The sequence below is a fragment of the Lathamus discolor genome, chromosome 14, assembly GCF_037157495.1.
Source record: "Lathamus discolor isolate bLatDis1 chromosome 14, bLatDis1.hap1, whole genome shotgun sequence".
NCBI classification, from domain to species: Eukaryota; Metazoa; Chordata; class Aves; order Psittaciformes; family Psittacidae; genus Lathamus; species Lathamus discolor.
In genome coordinates, this window is record NC_088897.1 from 1,696,938 (window position 1) to 1,718,325 (window position 21,388).

At 43.8% G+C, this 21,388-nt stretch overlaps 1 protein-coding gene across 2 annotated transcripts in view; it reads left to right on the forward strand.

Moving 5' to 3' along the window:
• Positions 1-1,247: 1,247 nt before the first annotated feature.
• Positions 1,248-21,388, forward strand: part of CLTC (clathrin heavy chain) — a 33,650-nt gene continuing 13,509 nt past the window's right edge. The window contains exons 1-15 of one of the 2 annotated variants that reach the window (XM_065694873.1): positions 1,248-1,493; positions 9,911-10,118; positions 12,224-12,492; positions 12,829-12,990; positions 13,773-13,886; positions 14,255-14,428; positions 15,266-15,463; positions 16,122-16,322; positions 16,928-17,080; positions 17,382-17,504; positions 17,794-17,931; positions 18,051-18,215; positions 18,302-18,482; positions 19,397-19,560; positions 21,263-21,388. In XM_065694873.1, coding sequence (XP_065550945.1) covers positions 1,452-1,493; positions 9,911-10,118; positions 12,224-12,492; positions 12,829-12,990; positions 13,773-13,886; positions 14,255-14,428; positions 15,266-15,463; positions 16,122-16,322; positions 16,928-17,080; positions 17,382-17,504; positions 17,794-17,931; positions 18,051-18,215; positions 18,302-18,482; positions 19,397-19,560; positions 21,263-21,388 — 2,418 coding nt within the window. In that variant the 5' untranslated portion in view covers positions 1,248-1,451. The remainder of the gene's footprint in view (positions 1,494-9,910; positions 10,119-12,223; positions 12,493-12,828; positions 12,991-13,772; positions 13,887-14,254; positions 14,429-15,265; positions 15,464-16,121; positions 16,323-16,927; positions 17,081-17,381; positions 17,505-17,793; positions 17,932-18,050; positions 18,216-18,301; positions 18,483-19,396; positions 19,561-21,262) is intronic. The other variant, XM_065694874.1, reaches the window with a different exon arrangement.

Sequence of the window (21,388 nt, forward strand, 5' to 3'; positions counted from 1 at the left end):
GGATGAGGAAGTTGGGGCTGTTTAGCCTGGAGCAGATCTCCTGCATGGAGACCTCATAGCAGCCTTCCAGTATTTGAAGGCGGCCTATAGGGATGCTGGGGAGGGACTCTGTGTCAGGGACTGTAGTGACAGGACAAGGGGTCACGGGTTCAAACTTAAACAGGGGAGGTTTAGATTGGATCTAAGGAGGAAATTCTTTCCTGTTAGGGTGCTGAGACACTGGAATCGGTTGCCCAGGGAGGCTGTGAGTGCTCCATCCCTGGCAGTGTTCAAGGCCAGGTTGAATGAAGCCTTGGGTGAGATGGTTTGGTGTGAGGTGTCCCTGCCTATGGCAGGGGCTTGGAACTGGATGATCTTGAGGTCCTTTCCAACCCGAACTATTCTGTGATTCTATGATTCTAAATTGTGCATTCAGGCAAGGCAAAAACGGTCTGAGAAGAAAACCATGAGACTGCAAAACAAGCAGAGCTTGGTGAGCCCTGCTGGGGTGGCCGTGCCTTCCAGCACATGCAGTCCCTTGGTAACGCCTGGAACGCTGCAGTCCTTGAGCAGAATTCGTCCGTGGGCTGGAGTAACAGTGCACGGTAGCCACAGGAGGGAAGTTTTGAGTTTCATTACAGTACTGTACGTGTTCATGATGCTCTATATGGAAACGCTTTTAGGCCATCTATCTTTGGGTTCCAGGGCCTGCAGTCGCCCTAGGGAAGGTCGGTGCTGGCTTATGTTTGCTGGGTTCTTTTCTAAGAGCTGTAGTGCAGAGCACGGCACTCCTCACCCCCCCACCCCGAGGGGTGCTGGGTGCGGCGCCCCAGCAGCGCACGGAGCTGACAGCCGCGGCCCTTGCCGACATGGGGGAGAGCCGGAGGGGGCCGGGAGGGGGGAAGGGGCAGGCCCCGGCGGGGCGGGATCCATCGCGTCCCGCCCCGGTGCCGCTGCCAGGGCCTGCGGGCCGGTCCCGCCCGTCTCCATGGTAACAGCGGCCCTTCCTCCCTCCCCTCGCCTCCCCGGGCGAGTCACCTTGCCCGGCCGCGCTGTCCGCTGGCACGTGATCTGCCGGCGCGAGACGCGCGGAGCGGAAGTGACGTAACGCACCCCGGTCGCATGATGTGGCAAAAAAAAAGGCCGCGGAGGGAGGAGCGCCGCGTGCAGAAGTAGTCCCTTCCGGTGGCGGATCCTTCCGCCGCTCCCATTGGTTCCGCAGCGTGCGAGTCACACCGCCCGCCGTGATCCTTCCGCCCGGCCTGTGCAGTTAAGGCCGGTCCCGGCAGGTGAGGGGAGCCTTCTTCCTTCCGCGGTGGTATCCTTCCGCCGGCGGGGGCAGCTTCCGTATCGCCGCGGCTCTTCACTTCTCGCTCCGCCATTGCGGCCCCGCTTCCCCGCGCCGCCCGGACCCCACTGAGCTGCGCCTCCGGTCCGGCCTCGGACTGGAGCCCCAGCCTGCCGCCGCCGCCATGGCCCAGATCCTGCCGATCCGCTTCCAGGAGCATCTCCAGGTGGGCGCTAAGGGGCCTCGGGCGCCGGGGCGGGCGGGCCGCTCCCTCAGATGGAGGAGTCGCCCGGGGACGGTGCCTGGGCGAGAGGTTCTGGGCCTGTCTGCCGTTCCTTTCTCATGGCCGGTGGGGCGGTCCGGGCCGCTCCGGCGGCGGGGCGGCCGCCCTCCCGCGGGCCTTGCCGGTGCCTGGCTCGTGTAGCTCTTTACCGCCGCTGGCTGCCTACCGCACCGTCCCGAAGGGCACCTTCCGGCTCGCCCGCTGCTGTCTCCGGGAGGGCCTGGGCGGGAGGGCAAAGGCTGGGACGCCGCGGGGCTGTTGGCCAACCGGGAGGCGGTGAGGGGCCGAGGTGCGGGTCCTGCTGCTGGGCATCGGGCATCCTGCCCTTGCCCGGTCCCCGCCTGGTCTCCCCCGGTCGGGTGGCGGAGTGCGTCCGTGCCGGTGGTGTAGGCGAGGCTGGCGCCGTGCCCACGGTAGCACTTGCTGAGCGGTGCGGCGGTGGGAGGGGAGAGTGCGGCTGGTTCCTCTTCGCCTCCGAGGAGAGAGCCCCTCTCCTCCGGGGCACTGCGAGCGGGAGTCTCGCGTCGGCAGGGGATGCGCAGGTCGGGGGGATTAACGGGATGACCAAGCTGGCTCCGGGTTTACTTAATTCAGCATTTTCTAATGAGGGTAGGAGTTCTTGTAAGGACCTAATAAATCATTTTATCGATGTTCTGACTTGTAATGTCATCTTCCGTGAATCAAAAACATGTATTGCAGTGAAATGTGAAAGCTACTGCAGGCTTCCCTACAGTAGAGCTGTGGCAGTGCAGGCACCCAAGTGCCAGGTCTGCACCTTCTGTCTAGTGCCTGCTGGCCTCCAACAAAGGCTGCATTTGGGCATCATTAAGCCATAACCACATTCTAATATGCTATTTCCATGTGATGGCCTTTAGTTTAACACAGCTGTCTAAAGGTGCTAGTATCAAATCTGAACTCACTCTGCTGCAGGAATGCAAGATTATCTTCTCAAATGAGCACACACCTTTAATGTCTGTGGGTGAAGCTGGAGCACAGGGAGGGGTCTGGAAGCAGGATCCAGTTGGGCAATGTGACTTTCTATCTGACAAGCCTGTAGGGTGAAGTATTAGAGGTGTGCTTCTTGTCTGCAGTTGCTGTAGCTGTGATGGTGTTAAGCTTGGCTTCAGTACTGAGGAGTGTTTTTTGAGAAGTTGTCTAATAAAAGTTACCTGGAGATACCTAGGCAGGGTCCTCTGGCTCTTTGCAACCTGTCTGTAACCCTGCTTCCCTCTGGTGCTGGTGTCTGTATGCAGTTTGTGCTTAACCAATGAGGACTGTGGTGGGCACTAACACAGTGATGGCTCTGCGTGTTTATAGTGACCTTTTTCTAACCCAGATGGAAAGAATTTAATTCATAGACAACTTTTTAAAAGAACAATTACAAAATACTTTGCTATGTAAATTCCCACTGTCCATAGTGCTATTTTTAGATTTTAAGAATGCTGCTGTGGTGGGATTTTATCTAGCTAGGTAATTGTTGAGCATTTGGTAATTTTATTTCAGCATCAGTTTAAAACCAGGCCAGAATTCACAGCTTAGATGTAGCCCTGGACTCTTCTTTAGGGAGCAGCCATGAGTTGGCCAGAGCTTCAGATCTGAGCAAGTATCCTCTCCTGGTAGTGGGATGGCCTAGAACTGGGTGTTGAGAAGGCTCGGTATATTTGGGTGAAACTCATCCCTCTGGATAGCCTAGCTCTTAATAAAGTATTGTAGGAATGCATCTATGATGCATTATTTAAGATACAAACCTTGCATGTGACCCACTACCAGGTCTCTAATGACATGAGTACTATTACATAATGAAACTTACCTGCTTCACTCCACAAGTGCTGGTAGGGCCAGCACTGTTGTAGAACATGACTATTCTGAATGAAGGCTGATTTATCTGTTTACTTGTATTTCTTCCCCTGTTCCTATTTAGTGTAGAGCACTGGCTTCACCAGTATCTTTTACAGCTGCATGTATAAGCTGGTAAGATTTGGTGGCTAGCTGTCTGGTCCTGCATGCATGTTGCATGGAACCCTTCAGCTTGCTGTAGCTGCTGAACTTCCTCATTTTATTTCATTGTAAAAATTCAGAGGAACTTGACTACTTAGAGGTGCTGCTTTCATCCTGAAACTTCTGACGTGCTGTTGGAGTAAATGTTGAGAGTAGCAACATGGATGTTAGTGCATTTTTGCTATCCAGAGCTCCTTTAGCCTATTCCAGGCTGTTCATAGGAGATCCTCATGGTCTCTAAATTTCTTGAACTGTGCCTGACCTACATTGTCTAGGAAACCTGTCATACAGGTGTTGTGCAACACTTGCAAGCTTGTAGTTGGTGCTCAACAAAAGACAAGGTATCCAACTGGAGCCGTACTCATAAAAAGGCAGGTGATGGGTATGAAGGAGAAAGTTCTTGTGAGGCCATTATTGAAAGGTACTTTTAATTGATTTGGAAGACTGGCAGTCAGCAGTACATGTGGTATGATACTAATTCTGCATGGATCCACTACTGCAGATCAGAAAATAGTCACGTAACTATGTACAAAGCTTGTCCTGATCTCCAGCTTGAACCCAGTTACACTCCGTGTTGCACTTCTCAAGGTGCACAGACGTTGTCTGTTTCTGTCAGTCTCTTGACTGAGTGGTAGGGGAATGAAGAGGTAAAGGCTCCAGAAGCCCTGCACTGTGATGCTCCTGAATGTCTTGTCTCCTGGGTACACAGTACAGCATGCTTTGTGCCTGCAATTTGAGCTAAAGATCTAGTTTGGGCAAGTAAGATGTGGCAAGTATTTAGCTTACTAGGGTTAAGTAAGCTTTCTGAATAGTTCCCAAGTGAAATCTGGAAACAAAATGTGTAGTCAGGCTTCAGGTTTTGTTTGTCCCATTACATAGCTCCAAAATCTCAGTAGTTGCAGATGTGCAGGATGTTATCTGTGTATTGTCTATTGTAGATGCCTGCCTTGCACAAAAGAGTATCAACAATACACTGTGGAGAAACCTTCTCCTTAGGAGTTTCCAAAGAAGAAACTTGATTCTTGTGCTATCAAAACTACTGGACTCATGTTATAAAGCTTTATAGTGCTACTTTTTTCTTTCCAATTAGCTGTGAGGAAACAGTCCAAGGGGTATGTAGTGGGAGATCAGAGTTCCGTATGTCAAGTGATTGCAAATCTGGTTTCTCATACCTAGGTTTTATGCATTCCATAAGTTGGTGACTCTGTGTACTTGAGGGTGAAAGTGAGACACAGCTGCTTACTGTAGTAGGTGCACAGAGCTGTTCTAAGATAACACGTTCCTGATGAGCGAGAAGGAGCCAGACTGGTTAGCAAGTAACGAACTGTAATTGCAAGTTAGTTTACCCCACCACCCTGAAATATGTAAAAATTGACCTTGGGCCAGGCACACCGCTCTACTGGAGTGACTTCAGGCACTAATGAGTGCTCTTCTGAACCTAAATGTAGTTAAAAGAAAATTGTAGACTTGTCTAGACAGTATGGAAACCTGTCAGCTGAGGCTGTGCACTTCATCCTGAGACAGAACTACCCTTTCACCTAAGAATAGGGTTCTTGTGTCTATTGGTCATTGATGGCACAAACTTGAATGGCAGCTGCGCTGACCTAGTGTGGTGGTACTTGGATGGCTCTTGGAACCATAGCTAGCTATGGCAAAGAGCTAACTGAATAAAACTGGATAGCATGGTATAATAAAACTTAGAATTTTGCTACTTCACTCTAGCAGTGACTAACAACAAAGTACTTTCATGTATTTTGCTGGCAGTGAGACTGTTTAATATATCCTAAACCACTAAATCTCTGCTATAACAGTATTAGCTTGAAGCAGTTAAGTCTTTTGTTAGTAATTTCGGTCAGGAATCAGATGCCTGCTGTGCTGAATGCTGTTTTGGTAGGGTTCTTGCCTTCTTCGTCTTAATGGATCTGAATTCCTAAAACTAGTGAGTTTGGAGTGTTCTTGCAGAGGAAGAACCTGTAACAAAGAATGCTGTGAAGAATCAAGGTGCCTTGAGCTATGTGTGTGTGTGTGTGAACTAATTGGATAGGAACAATTAGTTAAGTGATTTAGAAGCTGTTCTTCTTGGTGTGTCCCTCACAGCAGGTGCTGAAGTCAAGAGGCCTGCTTGTCTAGGTGGGGGTGCTCATTAGCACTTTGTGCTGACTGAACCAAAAGCCGGTGGTTCTGCACTCAAGTGGCTTGTAGCTGCAATAGTCACAACACGGCTTGCCTGTGGCTGCTGAGACCGGATGGCTACCTCAGGCCATTGAGGGTGAGGCAGAAAATAGGAAGGATATAGAAGAGCTCTTGAACATTATAGAGGTCTCTTATCTATTGGAAACATAACTTCCTAGCCTGTCACAAACACTAACTCTTACCTTGTACTGGTAAGCTTGAAGTACTTTGGAGCCATTGACTGGCTGTGGGGCTCATGTTACACTGATCTGTTTGAGCTACCGCAAACAGATCAGTGCATATACAGATCTCGTGTGGTGTGCTTGCTTCGCTAATTTTCACATGTGAACTAAATGAATGGCTGCAATGTAGCCAGGTGTCTACCGTGTTCAGTCAAAGCTGGACAAAGCATGGTCTTGCAATAGAGCTAATGTGACTCACTGCGCATCAGGGAGCTCTGTGCTTCTCATGGGCACTTTTCTGTTGACTGTCATTTTCCAGCTATGTGATTTCTAACTGCATGTAGATAAGGAGTCTCTGGGCAGAGACTAAGCAGCTGCTTGTGGCTACAAGAATGGTGGTTATATCCTGTTGAGTGTGAGAATCGAGGTGAAATGCGTACTCAGCAGTTCCGCGCCCTTCCTTGTAGGCAAGGAGAAATTATTTGACAGCTAAGCAAACTGTCACAAGAAAGCAAATGTTCCAGGAAGGGGTCAACAAAGAGACTCTTGTCAGCAGTTTTACCATGCAGTTTGGTGTCAAACATGCATGGAATAGGACAACTTCTCTGGATCAATTACCAAGAACATACTTGAATCATCTTCCAGAGAAAAAAACAATTTTGCTAATCAGGCTTTCACTTACTATGTTATAATGATTCATGTCTCAATGCTGTTGAGATAAATGCCATCATAGAATGTGATGATTCAGTACAGCCTGCAGTTGACTGAAATATCCAGTCTTGGGTTAGATGAGCCCTTCAGGGTGACATATCTGCTGAACTGAAGAGATGCTGCTGTCTCTGGCAACCTGTTTTGTGGTTCCACTCTAATGGAGCATCTAACTCATAGAGCACTTCTCAACATGCTTTCAGGAGACTGGTGTAACTGAACTTTCTAACAGATGCTGGTGTAAACTAACTTGCACTGTAAACTGATTGCCCAAGCACAGATAGCAAGTTCTGCTTTTGTATCTGCTTGAAAGCCAAGTAAGTGGTTTTCATAGTATAATGTAGGAGTATTTTACGATTCCTTGTTTTTCTTCCCCAGTTTTTGTACTTGCTTATGAGCTGGTGAAAGGTAGTAGACCTAAATGAATGCAATATTAAATGTTTCGTGTGTTTTCCCTCTGCCATAAAGCCCTGTACTCTCAGTTGTAGTGCAAACTCAGGAGTTCGTATGTGGAGTAGTACTGACATTTTCATAATAAAAGTCACATTTCCTGATAGTAATCTTGCTCTCTGTTTGCTTAGCTTTATAAACACTCCTGAACTTTAGCCTGTGTGGGGGAGAAAAGAACCTATACTTCTGGGAATGATCTGTACCAATGATGAGTTCTGAGCATCAGATCAGAGTGCGGTCAAGAAAAGTTACCATTAGCTTTACCAGCTGAGCAAAGCAAGTGCCACTCTTGGCTGGTGAGCTCTTGTGTAATCAAATGCAGGGATTGTCATGGTTCAAGTCGACTTCCTGCCTTGGTGTTTGAAGCAGACTTGGTTTATATGCTTGGATCTGTTGAGGTTAAAAGATGAGATATTAGCAGAAATAGCTTGTGTACTTAAAGACCTCACTAACAGTCTCGCCTTCATAAGAAAGCTTCTCCAAGCTTTCCAGTGCCAGTTGAGTAAACCTTTTCAAAGAAATATCTAGCCTCTGAAAATGCTGGCCTTTTTAAATTTAAGTCCCTCTTCCACTCCTGATGAGGGTTGGATACCTCAGATGGCAGTTTGATCATGATTAAAATGAATCTGTCTTACAATACCTGAGCAACTTTGATTCTCAGGTTATGTCTAGGCCTTCCCAAAGAGGTCTGCCATCTGCTAGGACTTGCTGCTTTGATTTGTTCTGTCCACAGTGTTTGTTTGCATAGTGTTGTGAGTTACTGCCAGGTGGAGGGAGTACTTGGCACTCTGAAACTACCCCCCTCTACCAATTGTCAAGGAAACTGAGTACTTGGTAAGTGATTGTGCACTTGTTATGCTTGCAGCCCTAGCAAAAATAAGCCCCACATCCTAATAAGTCTCTCCAGCTCTATCAGATGAAGCTCTTGCATCCTCAAACCTTCTCTCCTGAATGGTTTGACTTTGTTGCATATAGCCCTGCCTAGCTGACCTACAAATACTAGAGTCTAAGGCCTAGAGAGCACTATCCTTTTAAATAGCTGTAGCATTAATAGTTTTCTCTTGGAAGAGCTGAGAAAATGCTGTCTTTCACCTGGAAGTTTCCTGGCTTCATTATCAGGTGGGTGGATGTAGAAAGAGCTGTTTCTGAATGAAGCCATTCACTGCGTTAAGTCACAGGAAGTGTAGATACTCTGGTGTGGAAGAATGGCTAGTCAGTTGTGGTAACTAGGTTGGTGTCTGATTTCAAGAACTACATTTAAATCTGTTCTGCTTATAGTCTTATCTCAAAATCTTTTGAAAAAGAAAAGCTGGGTGACCTTAAGTTCTGTGAGTTAGTTGTGAACTGAACCCTTAAACGTTAGAAACCCTGAATGTGGTTTTGCTATTGTTCAAACCTCACTGAAGAACTTCAAATGGTGAAGTCCTCACTTAAGAGCAAGGTAGCTTCAGTGAAATAGTGCCCTTCAGGAGGAAGAACTTAAATGCAGTGTTACCAAAGAACCATACACAAAGGCTGAATCATCTAGAAATTTTGTCCTTCAGCAAACCCAAGGAGTTAAAACTGACTTGCTTTGGAGTCTCAACTTTAAACTGTACGAAGATCTAGCTGTCTTGATCCACTATGTGGTATAGGTCATACTTTGGAGTGCTCTTTGTGAAGCTTATTCTGTTCCCTGGGTGTGCCACAGTTCAGACGTTCCTTGCATGTGCTGCCTAAGAGCCATGGCAAAGGGGAAGTGTAGTAAAACACCCTCTTTATCGGAAGCTGTGAGTAGGCAGGAGCAGAGCAGCTGAGGCGTGGTCACCTCAGAGCTGGCACAGAGCACAGCTGATAAGAGCTTAGTGTTTTGCTTCAAAATAGTACAATAACACTAAAATGGCTTTGGAGGTCTGGCCCTTCTTGGGAGACCTTGGGCTTGAAGTTGCTTCCCAGAGAGAAAAATATTTGAAGTATTAAAGTGATAATTCCTGCAGCAGTAGAAAACTGAGCTTGAGTTTTTAAGGCGTATCCTCCCAGAAGCAGGGCATCTGAATGTGCAGTGAACTGTTCTGCATTTGCCCTGTTAAAAATGGAATAAACTGTTTCACTGCTGACATCCTAACACACTAGCCTGTTAAAAATGTGATGAAGGGTTCCTACCTAAAGTGTGTTTTATCACAAGCTGCACTAAAACATAATTAAAAGGGATGCATCTAAAGGCTTACAGAAGCAGACTGGCCTAGCAGAAAAGGAGGTGGTTTACTGGTATCTTCTGTGTGAAGCATGGCTGTGGATGAGCCATTTCTAATTTCAATAATATCCATGTCATGTTAGCTCTGCCTCCTGGGTGGTATACAGCCTTACTGCTAGACAGGACTAGGCTAATTGCTACACAGGTAGCTTTTTTTAACTCCACAGGGATAAAGATAAAGCTCATTCGCCTCACATGTGATGTTAAGCTTGAAACAGTGAGAGCTGCCAGGCTCGATGGAGTAAGTTAGGACTCTGGAAGCAAAGCTGGTGAGAGTGAGAAGCTGCAACTCTAGCACAGCTACTAGGAGCAGGCAAGCTCAATGTGCCTTAAACCATATGAGGGGCCCAAAAGTTGAGTTCTCAAAACAGTCAGTTGTAAATGGACCTTGAAGACAAGGCACCAGGCATTTGAATGCTGAAGGGCTTCTTTGGGAAGCTTGCTGGGCTTAATTGAAGATGCACAAGAATTTGTGTGCCTGCCATTTTGCATAGTATGATATTATTGTCAGAAAAAGATGTGTGAAGGCTTGTGTCTCTTGTGGGTTTCACAAAAGCTGTTCATGGCTGTATTGAAGCAGTAACATAATGCTAAACCTTTTTTTCTTTCTCTTCCAGCTCCAAAATTTGGGCATCAACCCAGCAAACATTGGGTTCAGCACTCTGACAATGGAGTCTGACAAATTCATCTGCATAAGAGAGAAAGTAGGAGAACAGGCTCAAGTGGTGATCATTGACATGAATGACCCCAGCAACCCCATCCGAAGACCAATTTCAGCTGACAGTGCTATCATGAACCCTGCCAGTAAAGTCATTGCATTAAAAGGTATGGTACGGAAGTCTTGATAAAGAAATGTTTGAAATGGATGGAGAGCTTTCTGTAAGACTAGTTTATGACTGACTTAAGTCTCTCAGGCAATTTATGTGGGAGGATTCCTTACTGCTTCTCCATAGCTTAGTGGGAGCTCAAGTTTAAATTGTTTTAGGATACTCTGAAGACAGCTGGGCAGTAAGCTTCAGCTGATTTTTCTGGTATTTGCTCATCATTAGGATGAGGGCTTGTTGCTTTGGTCGGAACGCTTACAGCTTCTGAGCAGGGAGAGCTGGAGGGGAAGTGTAGGCTTTAAGGAGTCTCAATTCTGGAATTATGCTAGAGGGCCATAAGAGCTGATCTCCTAAGTGTATAAGGTCTGTCAACTAAGCCTCTCTTTACAGAGAGGAAGACTAAGACTTGGGAGGAGGGGGAATATTCCTGAAGGCTTTAGTCTGGGCTTGCTGGAAGAGGCTGGTATACCGGTCTGCATATTTATTATATCAGTCAGTGATAAGAAGAGTTAAACTATGCAGGAAGGACTTGTGTGCTGGATAAAGCACAAGGTCAGCTAACTTGCTATCTTTGGTAGTAAGAAGAGCAAGCATTCCTCTGGAGTCTCTAGAAATCTCAGTCTCTCCCCAAGAAGCCTTAAATACAGTCACTCTAGAAATGCATGTATTGCTAATGAAAGATATGTATGTATTCAATGTTGTCTAAGTTTGACTTAACTGTGCTACTGTTTTGTCACGACTTTAATGCTTTCTTGTGTGTGCAGATGGTGAGTTATTTCAATTGACTATACTAGTTCCTTTTGTGCCTTATGACAAGAAGCAGCAGAATAAAATGGCTCAAATCTATGGTGCACATGGCTGAACAGTGGTGGTTAAGCAACTGAAACCCTAAAATTCGGAGGCTTTTCATGCCCTCCCAAACAAGGAAATCCTTAAGATTCAGAGCGTACTTAGGCTGTTGGGATCTCGATCTTAAGCTTTTTATAATCAGGACTGACCCTTTTGACTTAAGTCTAAATTTTGCCTCTTATACTTTGTGTAGCATGTAGAATACATGTTCTCTGAATGTAATTTCCCTTCACTCTGGAGGTCCAGATGACCTAGATACAGAAACAAACTGCTAGCCTGTAGCCTGGGTAACACTGTGTTAGACAGCGTTCTCCAAGCCCTGGAGAAACTTCTAGCTCTGCACCTTAGGTCAGTAGCAGAACTAATAATGTCTTCTAACTAAACTAATCCTTGATGAGTGAAGGCACTTGCCTGTATGGCACTGTGACTTTATCAAGCCAAGTACAGTTAGTAACTGCGGCAGAAATTCTGACCTGCACCTAGTTTCATATGGTCTTTTATATTCACCTTGGGCTACATGAGCATGTGCTTAAATAGCTGTCTCCTAACACTAGAAGTTGGTCAGAACCTTCCTTATCTTCTCAACAGGAAAAAATAATTTCTTATATGCCACTGTGTTGTAAAAACTGGTAGAAATGTCTGCAAGTGCCTGTTCAGGATGTATGTATGCACCATTCTGTGTAACTAGGAGAACTTTTCTTCTTACCTTCTAGAGCTTGTGTTGGTCACTAGATTCCTTTCCTTGCACAGTTTGTTAGTCTGGTTTGCAGCCAGTAGCTATGTATCCCATTAGTGCAACCCAAGGGTTTTGGTTAATGAATCAGTTATGAAAGCCCTCTGCCAACTTGCCTGTTCCGTGTTGTGCTTTTCTTATACTTAAAACAGATGTGGACATAATTTTTAATGACACTGGCATAGCCCTCATAACTTTCAAGAGACTCAGCATTATTGTAGCTTGGTCTTGATGTACTTGAAGTATTGTACAACTTGTTTGTGTAGCTAAAGCTCTTGTCTCCTACCAACTTGTATTTCACATCTGTTTTGGTTGCTCAGTAGCGGCAAATTCATAAAATTAGCTCTAGGAGTGTGGTCTGGTTAAAAGTAATGGCTGGTCACTGAAGGTACTGCCAGTATCTGACTGCTTTCTTGAAGGAATTCACGGGGGGGGTTAATGTCTTAGTGCAGCTCGTCTACCTCTAACCAGTGCTTGAAGGAACAAGTGGAAACTAACGTGGTTAACAATGTTGTGTTTTCTAGCTGGGAAAACGCTTCAAATATTTAACATTGAAATGAAGAGCAAAATGAAGGCTCATACAATGACAGACGATGTCACCTTCTGGAAGTGGATCTCTCTGAATACTGTTGCCCTTGTAACGGATAATGCAGTCTACCATTGGAGTATGGAGGGGGAGTCCCAGCCTGTGAAAATGTTTGATCGCCATTCTAGTCTTGCTGGCTGCCAGATCATCAACTACCGTACTGATGCTAAGCAAAAATGGCTACTGCTAACGGGCATATCTGCACAGGTACCGTGCTACCAGGGAGGCCTGCCGTGGAAGCCCACAGCTCGTCTTGTTCCCTCCTTCTATAGGGGCAAGACTGATAGGGTTTTTTTCTTTCTTAAAACATTGTTGGGAATGTAAATGTTTGTCTTAATCTTCAAATAATTAATATAAATAACTCAAAATCTTACAGTAACAGTATAAGCATAGTACCATGTTCAGAGTCTTAAGTGATGCCTTTGTAAGAGAAGCATGGCATGGTACTTCAGCTGGCTATGACAACATACTTACAGACGCTAACTTGAATGAAATTACTGTCTGAGTGTGTGTTATCCCTGACTCTTGTTCTGTCTTTTCTAGCAAAATCGTGTTGTGGGAGCAATGCAGCTATATTCTGTGGATAGAAAAGTGTCACAACCAATTGAGGGACATGCGGCTAGCTTTGCACAGTTCAAGATGGAAGGAAATGCTGAAGAATCTACTCTCTTCTGTTTTGCAGTAAGAGGGCAGGCTGGGGGTAAGGTAAGACTGGCTCTAAATCTGTTGTAATCTTTAATGACTAACCCTGGTTGTCTGCTCCCACAAAAACAAGTGGTTTAATGCACGAAGTTGCCTTTAGGAATAAAGTGAAGGACTGTGTCAGTGTAATATGTGTGAAAACTGGTGCATACAGAGCTTTGCAGCAGGGACTACCTGATGTAGCAGCATCTGTTTTGAGCTCATGAAGTGGCATGTCATGGCCAGCCTAATTAGCTGTTTGAAACATGTGACTCTTGGCTTCACAGGCTAAGCTTAAGGGAAAAGCTGTTGTAATCTTTCTTTGGTGCTGATCCCCAGTATCAGGCTTAACTTATTTCCAAATTACTGGATGAAAAAAATTAAACACTAGTGACAAGTAACTAGTGGTCTAATACTAACACTGGAATTAAGTGAGCTACTCTGTGACAGCTAAACCAGTAAAACCAAAGTTAGATTCAGAGAAACGTCCTCAGAACTGTCACTGTGGAGCGTTAACCATGTTGAAAGAGTGTGTGTAAAGTGACCTAACTGAATCCTTAAACTTCTGAGTAGCTAGGAGTAACTAAAGATCATGCTTAACTGTTTCCCTCATCTATGGTACATAAATACAGTATGCCACACTTCTAGCCGGTAAAAAATATTTAGGAAGACTGACTTAGTTTATCTTTTGCATAAGCTTGGGATTAAGGCTCAGCAGCAAACAAATTGCTGTATCCTTATTGTTTAATCTATTGTTACATAAATTAAGTACAAGAACTAACAGACTAATCCTATCTATTGCACAGCTCCATATCATTGAAGTTGGCACACCACCTACTGGGAATCAGCCATTTCCAAAGAAAGCAGTGGATGTCTTCTTTCCTCCTGAAGCACAAAATGACTTTCCTGTTGCCATGCAGGTATGACAGCTGTAAACAAGAGACAAGTCTAGTTCTCTTGCGAGATCTGACACTGTAACAGGGCACTGGAAAGCTGGGTGGCCAGTATATTGACCTGAGGCTTGGCACTAAGCAGGTGGAATGCTCCTGCTCCAGTGGTGGTAAGCAAAGGTGGTGACAGAGGCAGCATTCAAAGGCAGTGTGTTCTTATGGAAGAAGTACTCATGTATTTTTAACTGTATGTCAAGCTTATAAAATATCGTTCTACTGTGATAGTACTCTAATATTAAGATATAAGAGAACTTCTAGTTGTCCTGAAATGGCACAGCTGTCTACTGATTCTTTACTGGTTTTGTGCAATACTAAATTTGCTTATGCCTGTTTTGCAGATCAGTGACAAGCATGATGTGGTGTTTCTCATAACAAAATATGGCTATATCCACTTGTATGACCTGGAAACTGGAACCTGTATCTACATGAACAGAATCAGTGGAGAGACCATATTTGTTACGGCACAGCATGAAGCAACGGCTGGAATTATTGGAGTGAACAGAAAGGGACAAGTAAGGAAGCTTGGCCAGGAAACCACTTGTTTAGCTAATCGTTTAACTGGCCCTTAATGATACGCTGTAGGGTTCATATCAGTGTGTAAAAGAGTCCAGAAATTAACAAGCGAGACTAACAGAATAAGGAATATAGTAGTAGTGGATAGTTGAACAGGAGTGCAGCTTGTCTGACTTCTAATGTCTTCTACAACTCTGGTTCTGGCTGCATAATTTTGGGGGTTTTGTAATGGCAGTCAGTGAATCTAAACACTGTCTTGCTGTTGAGAATGGAGCTAGAATACACCCATCTTCTTGTGGCAAATTGTATCCTCTTGCAGAGCACATGCTAATGAGCATGCTGTGTTAAGTCTGAACCCTGTGCTCGGAATATCTGAGGCCTGACAGTCTTCCGGGCCCCAAATTTGCTACCTCATCTGCATACACATCTAACTTAACTAACACTGTACGTCCACTAACAATGTATAGCTATGCCTTTAGACTGAATTGATTTCAAAGATTGTTGTTTGTTGAGCGTGGGTAGTACAGGGTAGAAAACTTGTCCCTAGTTTATCCTTAGACATTGAGTACAGATTACAGAAAGACAGTACTTATATTCCTGTATTTCTGACCACTGTAAATATCTCAGTTTAACCTAATCATTTGCCATGATGCAGTATTATTTGGGCTAGAGGCCCTTTCTAACTAAAGGTCTGTTTCTTAAAATTGCAAGACTGCAGTTATCAAGGATGAAAAGTTTTCATGTAGGCTGTACCTTTCCTCTTGGAGGTTAGCTTAGCCTTTGGCTTGTTCTTTATGTTTGGATTAACTGGAATTTTTCCTTGATGATTTATTCAGGTACTGTCAGTGTGTGTGGAAGAAGAAAATATTATTCCTTATATCACAAATGTGCTGCAGAATCCTGACCTAGCTTTACGAATGGCTGTCCGCAACAACCTGGCAGGTGCTGAGGAACTCTTTGCCAGAAAATTCAATGCACTGTTTGCACAAGGGAACTATTCGGAGGCAGCAAAAGTGGCAGCTAATGCCCCAAAGGTAATAGACTGATATTCAGAACAGTGCTGAACTTTGCTGGCTTAAGCTTCTTGCATCGATAAAGCTCGCTGAATTTCCTAAGTGGCAAGACTAGAATCTCATTACTGCTCCTGTGCTGATGTAGTACTTAAAGTACCTCGGAAGAACCAATATGCTATGTGCTGAGAGTACTGATTGTATGCTGGAAGATCTTAAAGCTTGTATAAAGTCTGTAGAAGGGGAAAGGAATAAATAATGAAGTGATGTCTATAAAAAGCTTAATGTAAACATTTCCAGTGATTAAAAAAGTCTCTGAGAAGATAGCCTCTATCTGGGGCTGCATCTAAAACAGGATAAAAAGAACAGACTAAGAGACTAAATTCACGTTAGAGGAACTTGCTTGCAAGGACATGGTGTCTCAATTCTTTAGGAATGTCTCCCAAACTTAAATCTGCATTGCTGCTGAAACAAGTTCAATAGGTTGCTATTGCGCATCTTACGTTAGATCATCTTGAAGGCAGTGTCTGAGCCAATGTTCAACCGTACTGCTTCTGACTTATTCTGGGCTGGCAAACAGTGTCACTGGGGCAAGCATTTGTAACCTTGGCTCTTTGGAGGAACTCTTGCTAAGGTGCAATGGCTGAACAGAAAAGTAAAATGCATCTCTTATTTCTGGCAGGGAATCCTGCGTACTCCAGACACCATACGCCGGTTCCAGAGTGTTCCAGCTCAGCCAGGACAGACTTCCCCTTTACTCCAATACTTTGGCATTCTGCTTGACCAAGGGCAGCTGAATAAGTATGAGTCGCTGGAACTCTGCAGACCAGTGCTTCAGCAGGGCCGCAAACAGCTCTTGGAAAAATGGTTAAAGGAAGATAAGGTAAATTTGAGGTAGATTTCTTTACAGCTCTGGAAGGGAAGGGGCATACAGGCTTGTCAGCCTCCTCCCTTCCCCAGGAAAACTCAACTGTTCAACTCCTTAATGTGCTGGTGAGATCAAGCAGTTGAGCAAAGTATGTTCACTCTACCTCTATCTATGACCCACATTACTGCAAGAGAATTAATCAAATATTCCAAGAGCTTCACTCATTCTGCTTAAAATTACAGCAGGGTAACAGTGTGGAAAGCTGCTTGAACTGCTGCTGTTCTTTCCCAACAACTTCAGGCTTCTTTGGATACTGTCTTGCATATGCTTTGAACTGTGGTTACATTTCTATAATTAGGTGAAGAAACATGCTGATATAATGTATCACCTGATTCTTTTTAGCTCTACAAATACAGTACTGACTCCTGTAAAATAGCATAAAGAATGGAGCCCACTAGATCACTACAGAAAGAGGCAGATAGTGCTCTCAAGCTCACCCATATGGTTTGGGTTTTGGGGTTTTGTTGAGAAGTTCGAAAGGAAGACAAATGAGGAAGATGGTATTAATGTGTCGCATGGCACGGTCAGGGTGGACTGACTGTATTTATATCTTTCAACAGCTGGAGTGCTCAGAGGAGCTGGGAGACCTTGTCAAATCTGTAGATCCTACACTAGCACTTAGTGTCTATCTGAGAGCCAACGTACCAAACAAAGTCATCCAGTGTTTTGCTGAAACGGGACAAGTCCAGAAGATTGTTTTGTATGCTAAGAAGGTGAGAGGAAATTAAATTGCCACGTCTGTCCTGTGTTTAAGAATAACCAGTGTATGTTCTGAAGCAAGTAAAAGGAATTGTGGGGGAACCTGAAAGTCTGTGTACTGCCTGCTTTGGCCTAATGTTTTGTTATGAATAATTACTGCTATACTTCATGCATGTGTCCATTCATACTTCCCTATGTACCAAATGAGGAAATCCAGTCTGGGTTGTGTAAACTACTGACAGTAGCTTTTACTGAGCTCTCTATTTAACAAGGTATGTGCTCTTGTTGAGTTACTACTTTTCATTATCTCTTCAGGTTGGGTATACTCCAGATTGGATTTTTTTGCTGAGGAATGTAATGAGAATCAGCCCTGATCAAGGACAGCAGTTTGCACAAATGCTTGTTCAAGATGAAGAGCCTCTTGCAGACATAACGCAAGTAAGTAACTTTACTGCTACGAAATGTTAAGTTCAAGGTCTTAAATTGTTTAAGTCTGTTTTTTTACCACAAAAGAAAGAGGAAAATACATATTTTTTTTAATTATTTTTTTTAACTACAAGTTTAGATTTCCCTTATCAGGACAATGCTGTTTCTTGCCTGTTTTTAAGAATGCTAAATGGTAGCTTAGTGCAGTGCCAGAATAAAGACTTCGGCTTTAGAAGCTGCACTTGATGTTACTTTGTGTAGATATGCTTCCAGCTTCTAATGACATTTAAATTTTTTTCAGATTGTAGATGTCTTCATGGAATATAATTTAATTCAGCAATGTACAGCGTTCTTGCTGGATGCACTGAAGAATAATCGTCCCTCGGAAGGCCCCCTGCAAACACGTTTACTTGAGATGAACCTCATGCATGCACCTCAGGTATGTTTTCAGAATTACTAGATCAAGCTTGCTTGTGGCTAGACTAGATGCTGTGTTGTAGTCCATATTAAGTGCTAGAATTCAGGATCTAAATGAAAACTTTCTAATATTCCTTCTAGGTTGCAGATGCTATACTAGGAAACCAAATGTTTACTCACTATGACCGGGCTCACATAGCTCAGCTGTGTGAGAAAGCTGGCTTGCTACAGAGAGCACTTGAACACTTCACAGATTTATATGACATCAAGCGTGCAGTAGTTCACACTCATCTTCTCAATCCTGAGGTATGAGATCAAATATTCTGAGTCTACGTTTGACTTCAGTGTAGAGTGTTCTACTTGGACCTAAAATGGCTTCTGTGTCTTTGCAGTGGTTAGTGAATTATTTTGGTTCCTTATCGGTAGAAGACTCCCTGGAGTGTCTGCGTGCTATGTTGTCTGCTAACATTCGTCAGAACCTGCAGATCTGTGTCCAGGTAGCTTCAAAATACCATGAACAGCTTTCAACACAGTCGCTTATTGAGCTGTTTGAGTCTTTCAAGAGCTTTGAAGGTAAGTTTGTGCCCTTGCCTCTAGCAAAAGGGGCTAGCGCTCACCTCATCAGACATGTGTATGAAGGATTGTCTGTTGAAATCCAGAAAACCAATATTGAACTTAAATACTTAGGCCTGAAAACTGCCTTGAAACCTGACTTAAACCTTAAAGTTCCCCCATTAACAGGAGCACCAATAATCCATGTTGCATATTTTGATTTTATGAAATACTACAAAAAGCTTGGAGCTGTAGACAACCTAAAGAGTTAACTGAAGAAGCAGCTGGTCTTTGTCCTCTGTCCAAAATGGTCACCTTAAATTTGTGTAGCCTTTGGGTTTCAGGCTTTTGTATTTCTCAACAAGACTAGTTGTGTGGAATCTCGTCAGCATGGCAGTATGTTGGTGGTTAAGTCTCTGCAGATGTGTCTTGACTAAGTGACTTGGCTGTCACTTATCTGGAGTAGTCCACTGTTATATGGCATCAGCTTTCAGTGAACTCTACCTGTGGGTCATGGCAAGCAGCTTTTGCACTGTGTGTTTTAGTGAAAGGTGTGATGATAGCTGTTGGGTACAACTAGTTTTGGTTTTCTAAACTTTTCCTTGCTTCCTGTGTGGTGGGTGTATGGAAGGCACGTGCTGGATGTTTTAACAAAGCTGACCTATGATGATGATGATACATCAGTATTGACGTTGCATGTAACACATTAGTCTGTGTACTGTGGGGAGCAACAAGAAGTTCAAATCAGCTAGGGTAGTCTGGTGTTCCTAAAGCAATTACGATGCTTAAATCTTTCTTTTTCAGTTCTTTTTAAACTTCTGCAGTAGTCAGATTCAAATTTTCATGTATTTTAATTTGGAAGCCTTGCTTAAAAGCTAGCAGTGATCCAAATCAAATGCTTTAGCAGAATAACATGGTGACTGTTTTCCTCCAAGGTTTGTTTTATTTCCTGGGCTCTATTGTAAACTTCAGCCAGGATCCAGATGTGCACTTCAAGTACATTCAAGCTGCATGCAAGACAGGACAGATTAAAGAAGTGGAAAGAATCTGCAGGGAAAGTAACTGCTATGATCCAGAACGTGTTAAAAACTTCCTCAAGGTAATGTTTGGGTAGCATTGGACTGTCTTGGGCTGTTTGGGGTTCTGATAAAACGTGATGTGTGTCATCAGTGGAATGAGGCAGCTGTGTGAAAGTACAAATGAGTCTTAATCTTTGTGCTTAAGGATCCATCTGTCCTTTTAAACCAGAGGTATCTACCATGTTGGCAGTACCTCTTAATAAAGCCTGAATCTGGAACAGTATCTAAAAAATGGAGAAGCTGTCAGATCAGGTCCTTGCTGCTCTTAATAGGGTTAACCTGGCTTGAAATGCCAAACTGTAATAATATCACCAGCTCATCTAGAACTTGTTACAGATGTCTGCTATAAAGTAGGTAATGGGTTACTTGGAGGTTGAGAACAACCTTAATGCCAAATGAGTTCATAACTTTATGTTTACTTACAGTGTAATTAGCTTCAGCTGAGCAGCTACAGAAACAACAAGTGAATTGTGTAGATTAATTCCATAAATGCTGTCAGAGTTCAGGGTTGAGCTATCTCGCTGTATGTACTTGCTGAAATTTCAGCCAAGTGAACCACGCTTTAGCTCTGCTAGGGTGTGCCAGTCAGTGTCAGTACATAACTGACTTGCTAGGATTTGGAGCATTGTTGAAAGATTTCTGAAGAGTGGAAAGAAGATTGTGTGCTCAAAGTTCAGAGTCTGTAGCTTGCTGCTAGTGCTGAGCTTATTAACAAATACAACACTGCTAGGAATAACTGAGAAACAGTGTGGGAGGGAAAAACTTTTATCTGGGAACATTTCCTGCCTTCATGTTTGTTGGTTACATAGCATAGTCTTAGATTTTGCTGATCATATCTGAAGATGGCAAAACTCTTCAAATGAGAATTCCATAAAAATAACCTGGTGTCACTGAGGTGTAAGGTATGTCAATTGATTGAGCCACCTAAGATATGTTATCAAGCTGTCAAATTCCTGATGAAAGCTATTGTTTTTTGTGCTGTTCCATGTCTGGAATGTGCAGGACATGTACCAGGTAAATCTCCCAGTACAGGCCTTCCTGTGTAAAGTCCTTAAGTGTAATTTACATGTAGGATTATATTCTGGGATGTGCATGTTCGAATAAGTGATCTGAAATAATGCATCTGGAATACTGTCTACCACGTAGACTAAGCTTCTGTACTGTAATCATTGTAATCTTATGCTGAAAGTTGGAATGCTTTTAGATACCTAATCTGATTAGCAATTTAAGTACTACTTCTACTAGCTGAAGTCTTACCATTATCTATATCCATAGGTAGAAGGTATCACAAGATATATCCAGAGTTGACTTCAAGTGCCATATAGTTATTACATTAGGAGCCACAAGTTAATTTAGTTTTGGTTAAATTCTTTTGAAATCCCAGAGTGCTAATCCTGCACACCAAACATCACTGGCAACTAAAAATGCTGTCTATAGCTTAGGCTTGTAATAGTTGTATGTGTTGTAAAATTGTGTGGACTCTGCCATGCAAAAGAGCAGGGTTAAACTTCAGAAAGCTTCTTGCTGTAGGCCCTGAAGTGGGTGTGAGTACTCCTACTTGCTACCTATTGCAAACAATTAGTTGAACAGTAAGTTGTCATTATTTGGTTGAGTGTTAAATTTTGGCTTTCCAAATTCAGCTGCTTTAACAGTTTAAGTGACTGTATTTGTCTGCTTAAGCTAAAGAACAAAACCAAATTACTAAAGCTGTTCTCTTTATAGGAAGCTAAACTCACTGACCAGTTGCCACTCATCATTGTATGTGATCGCTTTGACTTTGTGCACGACCTGGTGCTGTATTTGTATAGAAATAATCTCCAAAAATATATTGAGATATATGTACAGAAG